Genomic DNA, 15,992 nt, shown 5'->3' on the forward strand with positions numbered 1-15,992 from the left:
ATAAATTATATGCCCTTAAACAGGATTTTTTTCCGCTGGGAATCTTAAATTAAAATCCACTTTTGAAACAAGAAGTCGATAACAGTTTTCATGACCTTTCAAACTTTTGGTATTCGATAATGGAGTTTGCCTTCGTTTCAACAAAAGAAATGAACTGATTTTGAAAAGAAACCAAAAGTCAGTCGCTAAAAGCCAAGTTTGATCGTTAACAAATTTTGAGATTTTTTCTTGAAAAAAAAATAATTACGGCCTATATAAGAGTCTTCAATACCTTCATTAACACTTAATTGCTGAAAAAATCCCAATGAGTGAAAACTGATTAATAACTAAAGGTAAATTTTGGGTACTTGATCTCATGTGAAACCATTTATAACAATTTATAATTTCTTTGTAGATTTAACAGGAAGATTGAAGAAACTAAAGAGAATTATTTTCATTTATAGACTGCTTCTATTTGAGGTATGAGAGATAGCAACTAGTTTAACTTCGGATTGCACCACCGAGTTAAAGCATCCAATTAATAATTGAATGAAGTTTGAGTTTTCTGTTTATAAATTGCCAATTAGGTCGCAAAACTCAACCGAAAATTGACCGATTTCATGACATCTTCCAAAGCTCTGCAACATGTCAAATACTTCAGACCAAATTCTAAACGTGGCAAAAAACGGAAGAATTAAGTTCTAAAAACTTCAGAAATCTAAATCAGTTCGAAACTCGAAAGTTGTCCAATCTTTCTTCTCGTTTTTACTGCCCGATGACGAAGATGGCGAGTTAATTTTTCCCGAGTTGAACCCGAACGAATGATATTCGCCGACTCGGCGTTCGAAGAAGTTTGTTTTTCCTTCCATCGATATCATTTCCATAAATGGAAACGGATTTGGAGTGCCGAATAGTTTATTTGGACACTTGAGTTCAAGTATAAGTTTGTCGGCAACGAATTCGATGTATTGACCCATGAGTAAGCTGTTTAGACCCAGAAGCCCAGTTGGAAGAGCGAAACTCCAAAACTGAAACAAAAAAGAACTCTTTTTTCTCTCATTATAGTCCCGGTAAATTTTGGACCCCGAAGAAAGTAAAAACGATTTCTGCGAGCTACAATTGTTGATCCAATATAGAAGGCTGGAAAAGAACTGGAAAAAATGAAGCTATTGGGATAACAAAAAACTACAGCTAATTTTGAATCTTAAATTTGATGCTCGTAGCCTAACGAAACCCACCACTTAAAAATACAACAGTTTCTATCTTAGTTCTTGACATCGCTAGTATTTCCTTGAAGTAAAATTATCCTTGAAGTAAAATTACCTTAACGATTTTCTGTTTTATGTACTCTTTCTGATTTGAATAATTATGAGCGAGTCTACTCAATTAATGAAACTTTCTACTTTACTAAAAGTTTCAATTCAATCACTTCAAATCGCTAGATATAACATTAAATCGATCTTCGTAAGTTCCTTTCTAGTATTTTTCTCAATTTCTACAGCCAAAGTTCAATTGCTAACTTGTTTCTCGATCTGAACTGCTTGTGAGAAAATGTCTCGTATTGTTTCTTCTGCGACGGGTTTCTTCAAATGCGAGTACAGAGCACACGCAAACTCACAGTGCAGTCCCTGATCACAAATCAACTGATTAATTACCACTAGTATTTTTTCTTCAAGAGTGAAAAATAATCAACATAGATACACGCTAATGAACTCAGTTAGAATGCTATTAGAAACCAAAAAGCATCCTTATAATTTAATGTTCGAGGTGATCAAAGGCAAGCTTGAGACTTCTTTAAATTTTTAACGAGATTCTAAAGAATTTTATTACGCCAGTAAGAAATTTTATGAACATTTCCCTTACCTCGTCCCGTGAAATTAACTCGTTAGAAAATGTCAACCCTGGCAAAATGTTCCTGAAACAAAAAAAAATAAAATAAAATTAACATCTGAAGCATAAATGCCGTGGTTATAACGTCGCATTTAAAGGGACATCACCTTCGTTTGAGCCAAAATATTGCAGCAAATGCACCTGAGAAAAAGATCCCTTCAACTGCAACGAAAGCCACTAATCGTTCCGCAAAGGTCCTCTGAAAATAATCCGATTTTAGACACTTCCGTCGAGCCGATTCTTGACACTTGAAATAAATAAATCGTGTCAAAAGTCAGCAAGCCTACTTACTTCTGAGCTCTGAATCCAGTGTAATGCCCAATCAGACTTTTGCTTAATACATTCGTCTAAAACAGAAATTCTCCCAATTTAAAATTTCGAAAATACTGCAATAAATTGAACTTTCCATTAGTTCAAAAGGGTATATCAAAACAGAAGATTTGTGTGTTCGATTTAATAATCATTCAAGTTTCTGCGTTTCGCAGAGAATATATTAAAATCTATCCAGCCTGTCTAAGCATAGTACGTTTCTCTTATTTCCCCACATTCCAGACTGAGTTATTGTTGTTAAAAGGAGCTCTTTTTTGCTACTCAAGACCGTTTTCTCAGCGTCTACAACTTTGACGTGGTACCACTATTGCAGCCTAAATCGGCCAGGCTGAGGTAGACCTGAAGCTAGAGGTCAAAGAGAGTTCATTCTCGCACACTAGCCTTGCAATGGCAGATCGATTACACGATCCGACAACCACGAAGTGAATGCCTTACCAATAAGCTAAGTGCATCTATATATTTTATGGTAGGCCATCAAACCACCGGCTAACAAGCTGAGAGTGAAACAAACTATCATTTCAAAAATGCGAAAAACTAATATTGTTATGCAATATAACAGCAGATTGTCACTGTTCTTATGCATGTAATTTTGATGTAATTTACGTTATTCTGATGTAATTTTGGCTTCAAGATATGGCGATTTGCTGAACATCCACCATATGTTTCAAAAGATTTGAGAAAAAAAAAGATTTGAGAAAATATTACAAAAGATTTGAGAAAACCCCTTTCTCGCTAGAAGCCTTGAAACGCAGGTGAAATTCTGCTTTAAATTTGAAAATTATGAAATCCAATAAAAAATTTTACCAAAATTTTCCAATTAGAACTAATTTAAAACCAAGAAAAAATTGAAATATTAATTTATAGCGCCTGAAACTCCAAACGGAAGGTTTCATTAAGGTTTCATAAAATTTCGGGAAATCATTTAATACTTTGTAACTTAAGGGGCAATTTGATACACAGAGACGAAGCGTAGCTTCGCATGAATTGCGATACATTAAAAACAACGCGATTCAAAATAGAGAAGAGGAAGTCAAAGCTTTTATTGAAAAATGATTTAAGATAAATACTTGAAAAAAGCCAAAACTTCACACTTTTGTCTCGGAAAAAATTTAAAAAACCCTGAAAACGCACTTTGATTGAGTCTGCCTTCCTTTCAACAGACAAAATGAACAGAAGTTGAAAATCAACCAAACTTCGAAAAATCAAAACTTAATTGTGAATAACTTTATCACGCATATTAAATTGACCAATCATAAACAGTTGTTTTGATAAACAGTTTTGAGCTAATTGAAAAGTGTGATCACGATTTTTTTAAAGGAAGAAACTCGCTAACAGTTCTCGACAGCATTGAACAGTTTTGTCCTCTCGATTGGGTCCCTGATGTAAGTCTCAATCAGCAGACTGTACATCTCCGAATGCACATTCTAAGCAAACAAATATGAAATTCGTCACCACATCGAAAGAAAGCTTTGCGAGATATTTTTTAGTTAACGCCGTCCCTACCACTGCAGGGCTTTCCTGTGGGCGGTAGTGTCATCCATATTACCGAAGATGTTCAGGTGTTCCAACCTTGAGGAAGCGGATGACTTGGGGAACCCTCCGACCAGGATCGAAGTGGACTCAAACCTACGATTCTCGAGCTATGCAAGATGCTTTCTTTTGTAGTCATGCAGTCCCTTAATTGTCTTAATTAAGGTCAAAATTCGGACTTATGAATATATCATATTATTCATTCCATACTATAAAACGTTTGTCAAGATTGTGCAACTTCACGACTGAAAGGACTTCAATGTGATATATCTTTGTCTTAGTCGTACCTACATTTAGCTGAAAAAAATATCCCACTACGATGTTCCTTCCCAATATGTGATCAGAACGAAAAATCTATGTCCCTATCACAACAATCAAGTGTTTAGTATTGGCTTCTTACTTCTATTGCTGTCTGGAATCCATAGAAACATCTGGCCTCTGGGATTTGGATCTCCTGTGAGAAGCGACTCACTAGGTTCTCAATCACTATCCCGTCACTCACTGCAAAGAAGGCCAACACCACAGAGACAAACTGCACTTCCTCGGGCTAAAAATAAGCACGAAATAACTTTAAAACAGAACCATCTAACTTTAACACAGAAGCGGGCTCTATTTACTTTCTTCCCGTACTCACTTAAGCATCAATTTCATGATCTAAGGAATTGTTTTTTCTTATTAGGGAATGGGGCAAAAGATGTTTGGATTAGCTTAATCAGCCTGTATACCCCAGGTGGTGTAAGAGAGGGGAGAGAGGGGGGGGGGGGTAAAGCCCAGAGGTGAAGATGCCGTTTGCGACTGCTCTTTTACCGCCCCCGACATTGATTTCGACTACATAAAATCTTGAACCGTACAAGGTAGAAACTTAGCAGTAAATAACAACTCAACGCAAAAGGAAGCAATTTTGGTAGGAAAAATTAGCCTCGTAAAAGAACACAAGCTTAACTACTTGCTTTTGCATGTAAAAACAAAAAAGGGGCAAAAATTTTTTTTACTCACATTTAGTAATTCGAACTGATCTTTTCCCAAATCGACTTCTTCTGCAGTCCAGAAACAGGCTGAAAAAATAAATAAATAAAAACTTTGCGTTACTGACTACTAAATAGAGTGCGGTAATGACTGCTAAATTGAATGTCTATTAAAGAATACCAGTAATTAATAAAAAAAACTCCGAGAAAGACAGCAAACTTATTTGCTTAGAATGATCGTGAAACAAAAAAATCACATAATGAATAAAAATGATTTAACAATATTTCACAGACTACCCCTCCCCCATATTCTATACAATATTTTCATTGAATTTGCATCTAATTTGACTTAACCAAAGCTGAATAACTTCCTCTTTGTTCAGCTCATTAAAAAAACGATACACTAATTAAATTGCTACTTTGTTTACACGAAAATTACCTTGGGCCTTTTTGTATAGCTGCCACAAATCTGGATACTCTATAGGGTAGACCACAAATCTCTTGTTCGATGGCGTCAAAATGGGTTCACTTTTCAAATCTTCGTCATCGTTTTTATCTCCCATTTTTACATCAATTTTAACATCAGTCGAATCATCACAAGAACAGTGACCGTTACATAATGAGTGATCATTAAATGTTATTTCGGAAACATCAGCGCTCATAGTTGCCATAACATAGAACAAGCTATTTATTTCTAAAGTTGGACATTCGTTTTAATGGATGTTACCGGATAGAAAACTAAACGCCAGTAAAGCCCAATTAATCGATTGATTATTTCATCGAAACAGAAATCTGAATCCAAAGTGAGCTTATTTTAGCATAACTGAAAAAGAATAAGAATCTGTTTGCTGCTTAACCGCTTAAGTTTGAGCTCCGATTGAATGTTCAGAATAAGAAGATCGGGTTATAATAGTTGCCTTAGAAGAAAGTGTTTAAACTTTTCGAAATAAGCTATACAGAATTGCACAGTTGTTGCTGTTGGCAGGAGCTTTTAGAGATCATCATACCAGATCTGAAGAGAAACTACATATGAACATCTTTCTTAGCCTGAAATATTCGTTCAAAAACAAAATCAGGGAATTCAGCTCAGAGCAGTATATATATGAAATAAATATATATATTTAAAATACATATTTGCTCTTAAAACTTCGAATTTTGTGACCGCCGCTTTTTGGCTTAAACATCCCAATTTGAGAAAACGAGCTCATTTTTATTCCACCGGGATATCTAACAATAAAAGTCCCCTTTCGAAACTAGACGTCGATCTTGTTTGGTAAACTTTACACTTTTGCTGGTAGATACAGGAGTTTTTCTCGACACTAAGCCAACTTTTTCATGTAAACTGTTTTTTGTGTAGCAAACATTATTTGTTGATTAAATTCCGCCAATTGTTTGGTCCTTAACAAGTTGCTAGCAGTCAATCAAGACTTTTAGCTTTCACCGTTCCCCAAAAAACGGCAGTTTTCTCTGAAGAAAAATTACAAGAATATCGCTCGAATGTTCAAATGCCAATTCCCCACAAATCCAAACTCATTTGCTTTTCCTCTACAACCTCGAGAAATCAATGGTTCACGCACAACATATTATTTTTTAGTCGGTAGTAGGAGTACGTACAAATCCAGAAACGCCCCAAAAATCTTTTCCTTGATCATAATGAATTTACACTTTGCTGTCGCAGTAACCTTGGAAAAACAATGTCGATTAGAATTAATTAATATCCATACAATCTATTTTTTGTTCTATTTTTTTCATCACCCAGTTTGTTATCTTTTTCCAGGCGAGTTTTGAGATATATTTGAGAGAATAACAACAATAACAACAGCAATGAACGTGTACAAGTGACCAAGTAGCATAAACGAAATGAAACTCAAATAAAAGAAAATTGACAAGTTAAGAGTTCTTCATAATTTATCTCAAATCGCGTGTAAATTCTTCTAACAAACCCAAATTAACCAGATAGCATGAAAAGCGAAATGCTGATACAGTTGCCGAAGATCAGCACTAAAAGTTTTTTCGGATCATTAGGAAAAGACGCTTGACGATCGTTGAAAAAATGAATTTCGAAGTATTCTTTCGCGGAAGCACCAGCATCTGAAGTTAATATCATTTAATCTTTCAGCTATAATTGAAAGATTTCTTCAGCTAGTAATTCGATATCGTTTCTTCATGGTAAACTCTTTAATAAATTTGTAATTTCTGCCAAAAAAGTTACATTCTCATCTGATTTTTGAAATCGAAATCAAATGTACTTTTTTTTCGGCTCAACTCATGAAAATCCATTGAAATGTAGAATTCGCTTCCACGTGGATACTTTTCGGCTAAATGCGTAATGAAATGCTGCTTGTAATACTTTTAGGCTTATAGCGTAATGGTCTGCTGCTTGAAATTCTTTTAGGCTAAATGCTCAATAGTCTGCTTCTTGGAATACTTTTCGGCTAAATGCACAGTGGTCTTCTAAAATTGCCACTATTCGGCTAATAAGACACATTAGCAGTCATCCTCCACAGCCGTTCAGCCTCCTCTTCGTCGTCTTCTGTCATCAAAGCAGAAAAACTGTTATCTCTGCTCTCCATCCTCGCTCTAGCTAGTTCGTGTGTGTTTGTGATCGCTCCTGGGGATGACCCGCTGAGGTAACTTGAGTTGGCGTTCAGACTGCTGTTCAAAGGGTTACTCGAGTTCAAGGTCGAACTCGTTGAGTCATCTGCGAAAAAAAACAGGAAACTATAATAATACTTTTATTTTCAAGCCAGAAATACAAACTTTGAAAATGGACTCATGAAAAGCCAGATTGGTTGCTACTAGAAAATCCAAAAGACCACTCATTAATCAATTAAGTTATGTTGTTTTACAACATTACTACATTAATCAATTAAGTTGTTTCATTTAAGTAAAAAAAAACTTTTTGTTAGCGTTTAAACATCTTTATGAACTAGCACGCAACAAAAACCTAATTCTGACATGTAGACAAAAGGAATCATTTTAATCAGGTGAGAAATTGTGCTCATAAAGAGAGCGGTCCTTCAACTTCAGAAGAGATGACGGAATTGTTGAAGTAAAATTATAACCTCACTGATAATTCTGCTACGTTTCTCATGTCAATGATGTTACTACTCAAACATAGTTGGCTTTTTAACAACTTCGTCGAACTTCGCTAATTATGAGCCCCTTTGTTCCAATTTCTATTCCATTTAACTAATAAAATTAAACATACAAATACTACAACTTAATCATATAATATAAGTCTCAATTTGCTGAAAAAATACCAACCAAAAAAAAAATAATGACACCCAAACGTACCCAAACTAGCCGAAGAGTTTCTATGTGCGCCTCTATGCCAATGGACAGTGAGTGTCTTATTCTTGAACTTGAAGCCCTTCTGAGCTGCATTTAGACTGTCTATTCTGTTTCTGTACTCGAAGTAGAGCACTCCATTCTCTTCCCATTTGGACTCCACTTTTCCCAGTTTGGAGAAGTGGAGGATCACTTCATCTTTCTCGTCCAGATCGAAGCCGGATACCTGAAAACATTCATTACAATCGAAACAACGTTGAACCGAATCGATAACAAGAAGACGTCACAAGAGATTCATGGTCAATGCCAAATTGATGGCAATATCCTTTCAAGGTAACGAATCTGAAATAAGTTAATTAATCTAAAACTACTCATTCCGATGTCAGTGATCAACTTTTAACTCACTCGATCACAAGAAAAAGTAGAATTATCCTAAAAAACTATCCTTGACCGTTTAGGTTGCTCAAGGAGATCGAGCAAAAAATTGGAACAGAAAAGATAACCAACAGACAGTTGGAAGAGTCAATGAACGCAAGTAAGCAGAAAAAATAACTGACTTGTTTTTTGAAAAAATGTCAGAGAAAAACAGATGGCCTTAAAGCCCTTTAAATTTCTACAACAATGTATGATTGGTGCTTTTTTGATAAAAAGAACCCAATTTGAGAACACTGGATCAATAAATAAAATTATTATTTCGCTGGGAAATCTAAATAATTAATTCCACTTTCGCAACTAGAAGTCGATCGCACTTTTCGTTATCTTTTAACTTTCGCTGTTCGATAGTGGAGTTTGCCTTCCTTTTAAACTTGAGCCTGAACAAATTTTAAAACTTTTGAAAAAACGAAAAAAAAAAATCATCGCGACCTATTTAAGAGTCTGAACTATGTTCATCGACTCTTAAGAAATTGGTTAGTAAAAGCCAGCGAATATTTTGATCACTTATTCCCGGCCAGCTGTTTATAATTGCAAGCAAACAAACATTTTTTCTTTAAAAAACAAAACCTATTATAGTTAACTATCAAATTATTGGTATATTAACCTACTTTTGAAAAAATTCAGACTTTTTCTCTTCACGGATAATCTTTTTTGCGACTCACGGACGTTTCTTGCGTCAAAAATTTCACGTGGTTCCACTATTGCAGACGAAATTGGTCAGGCTGTGGTACACCTGATGAGTTCAAGTGAGAGCTCATTCTCGCACAATATCAATGCCATTGCAGAGAATCGATTACACAATCTGCCGCTCTCAAACTAAACGCCTCACCGCTATGCTAAGTGCGTCATAACTGATCATTGAAACATAACCACTGAACAAATTTAATCTAATCAAGTCACAATATATGTAGACCTTGAGAAATCTAACATACATAAATTATGCGCAAAAAACTACACAGCCTAGTTTCTTCCAATTTATTGTGGAGGGCACGGGGATTAGTCAAATTAATATATATTTTTACAAGTCCTAAAAGAAAGAAAATAAAATGAAATAGATTATGAAATTAGTTCCTGCTGAAATTAAATTTATATCCATATACATTAAAGAGGATAAACTGAAATCGAATTCAAACTCGCCTTAATAGTCTTCGGTCTGTTATCTGCTGTTGTTGTGGTTACTCCACTCTGGGCTAGACTCTGCTGCTGTTGTTGTTGCTGGATAGCTTGGGAGAGGAAAGGGGCATTGTGCCTCACTTGCGGATATGAGGAGTTCAAAAATGAACTGAATTGGTGAGAGCTTCCTGACGGAACGCCTGAAAATCATTTAATTTTTCTTCTAATATGTGATTTGTTTTTTTTTAAAACATGAGATGTTTTTTTTTTCTCAAAACTCATTGCAATTTCTCATATCACTTTTCAAAAAAATTTTGCAGCATAAAAATTCAACGAAAAAACAACATAATTTGACCAAAGTGCAAAAGAACAAGGAAGCCGCAAAAATGATTGCAGGTTAGTTTTTTTATTTTAAGAACAATTTATGTTGACTTTTTTGAATTTGCTAAAAAAAAAAATCAGCAAGACCTATTTAAAAACAAGATTGAGCGCATCAATAGTACAGACAAAGATTTTCTGTCACAATGAAATAATTAATTGGATTGTTGAACACCAAGTTTTTGGTTCTTCAATAGAAAAGTATTAGTTTCCGATCGAAAAATTTTCTTACCACCTCCTCCTGCTAAAGACGATGCTCCGCTGGAAAACGCCGAAGACCCCGGGAAAGAAGGCCGTCCTTTTCCCATAACCCCCAACTGCACAGCTTCCTTCTTCAACTCAATTAACCTTTTCTGAAGTTGCATCTTTTCCTCCGCATTTTTATCAGTCAATAATTCCAATTCAGCATCTAAAAGTTCTTTTTGAGTCTCGCGTTTGTGTTTCATAAGCGGAGATGAAGATAGTAATTTAGCAGCTGGAGGCGGTTTGGGTGGTACTACAGGTTTTGGCTTAGCTGCGTTTAGTAATGTATCTATTTCATCTCGCAATTTCGCGCAAGATTCTTCTAGGGATTTCAGAGTTGTCAAAATTAGTTTCTTATCATTAGCACTCAGTGTGGTTTTTCCTTTTTCTAATTTACTGAGAAGTTTTTTCTGTTCGTCGACGTATTTTGAAAGCAGTTCTCGTTTCTGTTCAATTAGGTTTGTTTTCAATTTGATGGCTGATTTTCGCTCGTCTTCTTTCTTCTTCCGCGCTTCTTCTTGAGCTAAAAAAAACAACAGATTTTTTGTAAAGCAAAAATTCAAACATCGAGGCGAAGCTGAACTTCGCACCACTTGCGATACAAAAATGAATCACTCTGATTACAAGCGAATGAAAAATTGAAAAGAAAAAACTTCAAAAGAGCACGAAAAAACGAGCAAAATTACATGCACCATTAGAAGCTTTCAAATGCTATAAAGAAATCGAACCTTTCTGCGGGACCTTAGCCGACAAAAATAAGCAGACACGAAAATCCAAAAGAGTCGAAAACTTTCCGTTTCCACAAAAAACAGGTCCCGACTGAATCCAAAGTCCAGAACTTGTCGTCTCAACTTTGATGTCTCAACAATGCTCATAACACTCCTTGAATTTATAAAGAAAACAACTTCAAAAGTTTTCAATAAACATGAAAAAAATCAAAAAACAACAAAAAGCATCGACAAAACGTCTTGGACCTCTATTATTTTCCTAAAACCGGAACACATTGAAAAAATTTTGTATTTCAGTTAAAATGCCTAAACTCTTGGCAAAACAGGGCAAGTCGACAAAAAACAACCCGACAAACAGAAGTCCAAGTAAGACTTTTTGACGCGTGGACAATTTTCCGTTTACAAAAAAAATAAGTCCTCGCCGGATTCAAACCACTGACCTTGGTCTTGACATGCCCAACACAACATGTCACTCAAACAAATCCAGTAAAATTTCGAACACATCTACCTTCGTAAAAAAATTTTCCATACTTTTTTGAAGTTTCGGAGAAGTTAATGTTAAGCATATGAAAATAAATTGTCAAATTTGACACTATTTCCATTTTAAATATCTAGTAAAATTAGTAGAGAAGGATCATTAGCTAAATCAGCCGACAAAATTAAGGCCGACAGCCAATAAATTGAAAATAATCCGAAAGCTTTTCGAAAAAAAACTATCGCAAGACTAGCATGGAACACTTTAAAATAAATTACGATCTCTAAATTAGTAGTAAATGTAAGATGTAGTTGGTCGTTTAAAAGACCCTTTGAAATAATAAATTACTCAATTGACCACTCTGTGAACAAAGGTTTTTACGGGGAAAAAAGTCTAATGTCCGTTTGCAATACCCTTGCTTATCGGAAGGGTTATCATAGTATCTTGTAAACACACTTTTAAGCAAAAGCGAAGCGGAGCTTCCCGTGGATTACGATACAAAATCATATTGGGAAATAATATTACTGGTATACCATGTGAAAAAAAATAATAAAAAACACCATTTAAAAAGCCGAAACACGTTTCTTACTTTTTCAAGACTTAGTTTAATTCAGACAGCTGATGAAATGATTTTAGAAAGAAATTTTTTTTTAAAAGAAAATGTATAATCAGAAAAGATTATAATCTCAGAAAGCTCAGAACAAAAGGCCCGATTACTTTCTTGTGACTAATAGTAAAAAAAAACATTCTTAAATCGTAGAAAAAACATTTGGGCAAAAAATGTTGGAATGTAATTGTCGGCATTCTCCCAGGAATTATTCAACGGGACTTTTAATTTAGGTAAAATTGCTTAATCGGAAAAAAGTTAGCCAAAAAAGAAAGTTAGCCTGCAGAAATTTGACCAAAAAGAAAAACCAAAAACCTCGCCAAAAAAATGATAGCTGTTAAGAAAACCGACAATTGAAATTTCGAAATTTGCAGTGGATAAACCACGTTAAATCTTTTTGAATTTAATTGAAGCTCCTGATTGAATTTAATTCGTTTAAACAAACCCATTTAGAGAAAACGAAAAAACTTTTCATCCAACTGGTAATTCATTTTTTTGCACCAATTCCCCTTTTGGTATAAGAGAGTGGTATTTCAGATATTCCATATTCCATCATTTCGTTGAAAATTGCAACAAAATAACTTGAGCAGGATAATTAGTTACAACATCAATGGTTACACAAATTGAAAGTAAAAACTAGAATCCGAATAAATTGAACATTTTTTCAGTAAGGCTTCATTCAAAAACAGTTATTGGACATTTATTGGAAGAAAATGGATTTAGTATATTTGAGACAAGCTAAATGAAAAGGAATACACAATGTGCTGGTCAAAAAACGCTGAACCATCGCCTAATGATCAGAATTAAACTTAACTAAAAAGTTTATTAGTACGTAAAACGAAACACGCAGTTTTATTTAAACTTTCAAGAAATTGTGCATGCCAGCCGGCACTTGCGACATGTCAACGATTGAATATGCTTCATACATATTTGTAAGAAAAGTTGTTTAACGGCAAAAAAGTCTTGTTCCGGAGAACAAGATTTTAAAAAAAATTGTGTAAAGGAAAGTCTTGTTCGCGGTTACAAGATTTGGAAGAGTAGCTTAAAGGAAAAAAAGACTTTTTCGCGATTACAACTCAAGCGGAATTCATTTTTTTTCTCTATTTTGGTAAAAAAGAAGATGATCCTTTTTGAATACGATACCTTATGGCTAACTCATATACCTTGTATCTGTTTGAGTGATGAGTCTATCTTCTGCTGTTTCAGCGCCTCTTGTGCTTCCAACTGGGACTGCATCCCTCCTCCTCCCCCTGCCTGTCCCATCATCTGACTCTGCTTGGCCAGCAGAAGCCGTTGGGCTCTTGTAGCTGCATGTTTCTTCGGGAATGTCTGAAATATATGAAGTTATTAGCCAATTGATACAAGCCATTCTTTAGCTTTGAATAAAGACTCCTTCAGTTTAAGAGCTTTTTTGATCAGTTGAATCTGGAAACGTTCTAAAAGCGCCATTATATACATACATATTTCAAGGAAAAAACGTTTGAACACAAAAGTTGCTAGCTTGTAAGAAAATGAAAAAATTTCCGAGCTGATAAAAAATGGCATATTGATGCTATTGAATGAACTTTTTATTTCCATGCCAGAAATTTTTTTTCTATCATAGTCTGTTTGAGACGTACACCTCTATTCATTGTTTTTATGAAAAAAAACATTCGAAATTTCGTGCAAAAAAAAAAACAAAAAAGCAGATAACATGAACACTAAAGCAAGTGAAATTAACCGAAATTATTTCGTACAAGTTAGGTAATAAATGACCTGAAATTAATCATAGAGAGGCTAGGCTGCACATAGCAAAAATGGCATTTAATATGAACCAAAAAAATGAAACGAAATAGCCGATTAAAAGAATCATACAGCAGACATGCGTCCGTGTTACGAATCAAACGTCTTCCTGCCTAAACTATTGTTATAGTCGCCTGATTGAGTTCATACATTACCTAACACTAAAAATTAGGCGATTCATCATCTCGGATAATAAACTTACTGAAGTTGCCACCAAAACTCAATGTTAAACTGAGAACTAATTTGTGCAAGTAAGGTCGGAACAAAGTGAACCCGGATTAAAACACAAGCGTTTGCCTCTGTAAAAAGTATACGAGTCTGCAGGTAAGCTGATATTCTCCGTTTTTGAGACCGATTTGGACTAAGATTATTTTCACTAGCTTAATGACATGCGTAACTATTATTAAAAGTAGATCACAGAGCGCCATACACAGTTTGAATAACTTGCCGAGTTCTGGTTTTGATCTGCATTTCCATTGGTCGCTCCATCATTTTGACCTTGACTTTCCACTTGACCTCCGTTACTAGAGTTCATCATCGTGGGCAAACTAGCGTTTCCTCCAGCGTGCCAAAACACAGCAATGAACCGATTGTTGAACACTGGTTCAGGTGCTGAACAAGCATTTCTGGCGGAATTATGAGTAGTAAACTTGACAATTGCAGCTTGCTGATCATTGTTAATTCCTACTGTTATAGATTCTATTTCACCAAATTTCTCGAAGTGTTCTCTCAACTTTTCTTCTGTATTTTGTTCCAGGGGGATTCTTCTGAGCTCTAATGTCGAATTATCAGGACTACCTTTGCCTTTATTCCATGGAGTAAACTTCGGGCGTTTATTCTGGTTATTATTGTTGTACATTCTGGGTTGGTTTTGGGTTAGAGATATAATGTTATCGCTAGCTTGGCGTTTCGGTGCTCTGTTATCGTTCTGATTTTGCTGATGATTCTGCTGCATATGAGGAAACCCGTTGCCTCCTGGAAGGGGGAAGGGAAGCGACTTCGCTATCATCTCAAAGCCAGGAGGAGGGGGCATGTTCATCAAACCAGGCGGTGGGAAAGGAAATGGCATCCCAGGGGGAGGCGGAAAAGCCGTGAACGGATTTGGAAACATGGGCGAAATGAACGGCTCAGTCGGCAGTTTGTCAACTTTGAAAGGATCAGACCCATGATCGAATGGACATGAATCACCTTTCTTGCAGAAACCTTTTTCTTCATAATCAGGACACTTTCTAGGCTTATCTTTCCTCTTCTTTTTTAGTATTTTATCATCTTTTCTTCTTTTACGTTTCGGTCTGTCATCAACAACTTGCCGTCTAACTGGTTTTTTCTTAGTTCTTGCTGTTTTCACTGATGTTTTCTCTTTTGAGTTTGACTTCGATCTGCTTTTAGATTTTCGATCGTGTTCACTTGCACTACTTATACTTGATAAACTGTGATCGCGCTTCTTCGCTGATTTTTCATTCTCGGGAGTACTTTTGTCATCGCCATTTGCTTCATATTCATTGGCTTCGATTTCTTTATTCTCTTGCTCGGTCGTCTCTGTTGTCTCGGCTTGTTTGCTAGTTTCGTCCTTCTCAAGTGTTGTTTCTGGTTCTTCTTTTACATTTGACGTAACTCCAGACCAATCAGTCGGGTCGTACTCCTCTAAAATTGAAAATTTTCTCAGTGTAATCTTTACCACTTCCACTATGAAACAAAATGAAAATGAAGTTGCTTAGTTGACTTTTTCAAGAATGCCTTTGAAGAGATAGTTTAATTTTAAAAATGCATTTCACTAATATGATCTGACCTTACCTTGAATATAAGCCTGAGTAACTAAAGTGTGAATCAGTTTGTCAACAAACGCAGGAGTTTCCTTCGCCAAGAAAACATCCAGTGAAGTAAGGCATTTCGTTTTCAAAACATCTTCATCCTTGTCTCGCTTAACAAGGGCAAGAATGTATTTCGCTAGAACGCCTGGGTCTGCATCACAAATAGGCTCCAACTCCTCCACCAGCCAATCTCTGAGGGCGTCTGTATTATCAATAACAATCATCTTCAAAAAACCAATTATTTACACATTTCACTGCTAGTTAGTGCTTTTTCCTTCATTCAAGAAAAGGTAGCAAATCAAAGGTCGAGAACTATCGACAGATCTCTCTTCTATCTAAAGAATAAAATCGATTAGCCTAATTGTTGTGATAAACTTATTAAATAGGGTGTTATGATGTGGAAAGCCCACGTGTAGTGGTGAGAAAAGGAGTATC

The 15,992-nt window shown here is 35.5% G+C and overlaps 2 protein-coding genes across 2 annotated transcripts; both read right to left on the minus strand.

The window, feature by feature from the left end:
• Nucleotides 1–319: 319 nt before the first annotated feature.
• On the minus strand, nucleotides 320–5,702 carry LOC134856293 (ribonucleoside-diphosphate reductase subunit M2 B-like). The gene is made up of 9 exons (XM_063872645.1): nucleotides 5,134–5,702; nucleotides 4,726–4,784; nucleotides 4,130–4,276; nucleotides 3,533–3,623; nucleotides 2,161–2,216; nucleotides 1,977–2,068; nucleotides 1,843–1,894; nucleotides 1,500–1,607; nucleotides 320–1,007 (listed from the first exon to the last, which is right to left on the minus strand). Exons 1-9 carry the CDS (start codon nucleotides 5,363–5,365, stop codon nucleotides 690–692), a joined length of 1,155 nt encoding a protein of 384 aa, XP_063728715.1. The 5' UTR covers nucleotides 5,366–5,702; the 3' UTR covers nucleotides 320–689.
• A 687-nt stretch (nucleotides 5,703–6,389) lies between these two features.
• Nucleotides 6,390–15,781, minus strand: LOC134856292 (RNA-binding protein 27-like). Its single transcript, XM_063872644.1, has 7 exons — nucleotides 15,541–15,781; nucleotides 14,195–15,390; nucleotides 13,128–13,293; nucleotides 10,144–10,677; nucleotides 9,558–9,733; nucleotides 7,992–8,211; nucleotides 6,390–7,395 (listed from the first exon to the last, which is right to left on the minus strand). The coding sequence occupies exons 1-7, from the start codon at nucleotides 15,779–15,781 to the stop codon at nucleotides 7,169–7,171; spliced, it is 2,760 nt and encodes a 919-aa protein (XP_063728714.1). The 3' UTR covers nucleotides 6,390–7,168.
• Nucleotides 15,782–15,992: the final 211 nt, after the last annotated feature.

Source organism: Symsagittifera roscoffensis, unplaced genomic scaffold, assembly GCF_963678635.1.
Source record: "Symsagittifera roscoffensis unplaced genomic scaffold, txSymRosc1.1 SCAFFOLD_56, whole genome shotgun sequence".
Taxonomy (NCBI): Eukaryota; Metazoa; Xenacoelomorpha; order Acoela; family Convolutidae; genus Symsagittifera; species Symsagittifera roscoffensis.